This window comes from Bombus pyrosoma, linkage group LG17 (assembly GCF_014825855.1).
Source record: "Bombus pyrosoma isolate SC7728 linkage group LG17, ASM1482585v1, whole genome shotgun sequence".
Lineage (NCBI taxonomy): Eukaryota > Metazoa > Arthropoda > Insecta > Hymenoptera > Apidae > Bombus > Bombus pyrosoma.
Window position 1 is genome coordinate 3,767,724 of NC_057786.1, and position 2,013 is coordinate 3,769,736.

At 36.7% G+C, this 2,013-nt stretch overlaps 1 protein-coding gene across 1 annotated transcript in view; it reads left to right on the plus strand.

Annotated features, from left to right (window-relative positions):
• Positions 1 to 2,013, plus strand: part of LOC122577073 (putative fatty acyl-CoA reductase CG5065) — a 98,212-nt gene that overhangs the window by 29,597 nt on the left and 66,602 nt on the right. The window contains exon 2 of the mRNA XM_043748158.1: positions 150 to 744. Within this exon, the coding sequence (XP_043604093.1) occupies positions 499 to 744 (246 nt within the window). The 5' untranslated portion in view covers positions 150 to 498. The remainder of the gene's footprint in view (positions 1 to 149; positions 745 to 2,013) is intronic.

Here is a 2,013-nt window from a genome sequence, read left to right on the forward strand (position 1 = left end):
AAATCATCGATTATAGATTAAATCTGTTTACTTATTGAAATCTATGACGGCATATCGAAAATATGAGTGCTCCTGCTTCATATAACAGCATATATAAACAATGTTTATACATATTTCAAATGTTCGTACCGTGTTCGTCCTGTCCACAGGTGCACAGAAAAATCACATACGCATTAAGTATTCTCGAGGTGCTACTATACGTGGGCGAACACTGTCTCGCACGAACCATGCACATTGTCCACACAAATTACCGGTCACTGTATACGACAATATTCACGCATATAGAAATAAAACAAATAAAATAAAATAAAATAAAAAATATAATAAAAAAAATAAAATAAATAAAAATAAAGAAACCAAAGGAAACTATAAAAAAGATTGTTTAAGCTGAAGATTGCAACTACAACAAATGTTGTACATTATTCTAAAAACTTTTAGACCTACTATTTGATGATTTAGTGACAAATATAGGGACTGCAAGTGTGAAGATCCTAAAACATGGATAGAATCAATAAAGAAAGGAATGAAAATACGATCAATAAAGGGTTGAATAAGACAAGTACTCTCGAGGAATTCTATGCCGGTAGTGGGATTCTTGTGACTGGAGCAACCGGTTTCGTTGGAAAAGCTCTACTGGAAAAACTGATCCGCATGTGTCCACGCATCGCTGACATTTTTATACTACTTCGTCCAAAAACAGACGAAACAATAGAACAACGATACAAGAAGCTCATAGATGACCCCGTTCGTAAATATTATTCATGCGTCTTTCAACATTTAAGTCTGTCGGGAGCCAAATTGATTAACTTTCTTTGCTGGAATTGAGCTGGTAATTTTTTTTCAGATTTACGATGACATCAAAGCAAAACACCCCTCAGCTTTGAGCAGAGTTCATCCCGTGAAAGGTGACGTGAGTCTGCCGGATTTAGGTCTTTCGCGAGAAGATAGAAATCTGTTGTTAGAGAAAGTAAACATAGTGTTTCACGCCGCGGCCACTGTGAGATTCGACGAGCCGTTACACCTGGCTATAAATGTGAATACGAATGGTACTGGCCGTGTTATTGAACTTTGGAACGAACTGAGGCATCCGATTAGCTTCGTCCACGTTAGCACAGCTTTTAGTAATGCGAATCTACGTGAGATCGAGGAAAAAGTTTACACGTAAGAATAAGTTATACGCAAACGTTGTTCCATGGTTTACGAATATTATATTTATAATTTTAGCGTGAAGAATATGTTCACTTCTTATTGACTTTGCAGTACGAGCTTGAAACCTTCAGAGGTGATCGATATGTGTGACAAATTGGACAAAACGTCCATCAACGAAATAGAGAAAATGATTTTAAAAACTTATCCAAATACATACACATTCAGTAAGAATTTAGCAGAGCAGATTGTAGCATGCAAGAGTAAACACCTGCCAGTTGCGATAGTACGACCAAGCATAATTGGTGCCTCTCTGGAAGAACCATGTCCTGGTTGGCAAGAGAATATTTCTGCATTTACAGGTATTTACATAAAACTTTCAATAGTAATTGTTCAATATTCCTTGCATTTCACAGAAGTAGAGTTAACCGGTTAGTTTGTGAGAGGCTAAATGAGCGGCTTTCCACTAGATCATCAGTATTATATTGTTCAAATTTGTTGTTGCTCGCTATTACGAGAATTCATTCCTATTTATTTAGCGTTAAATTTCTGCCAATCGAAAATCACAAATAATTTTTAAACCAATTTAATGCTACCAGGTAGCTTCCTGCTAATCGGCAGAGGATTTGCAAGAGCTATACGAGGTAGGAGGGATGCCAGATTGGATTTAGTGCCTGTCGATTTCGTAGTCGACACGATAATATGTACTGCATGGCATGTCACGCTACATCCTGATCGTGAAGTTAAAGTATACAACTGCACGAGTAACGCATGCCCTTTTAAGTAATATTTCTTACGAATATTTTGCTACTAAAGTGATTCAATTCTTAGAGTATACCAAAAGTTTCAGTTAATTCATGCAACGTG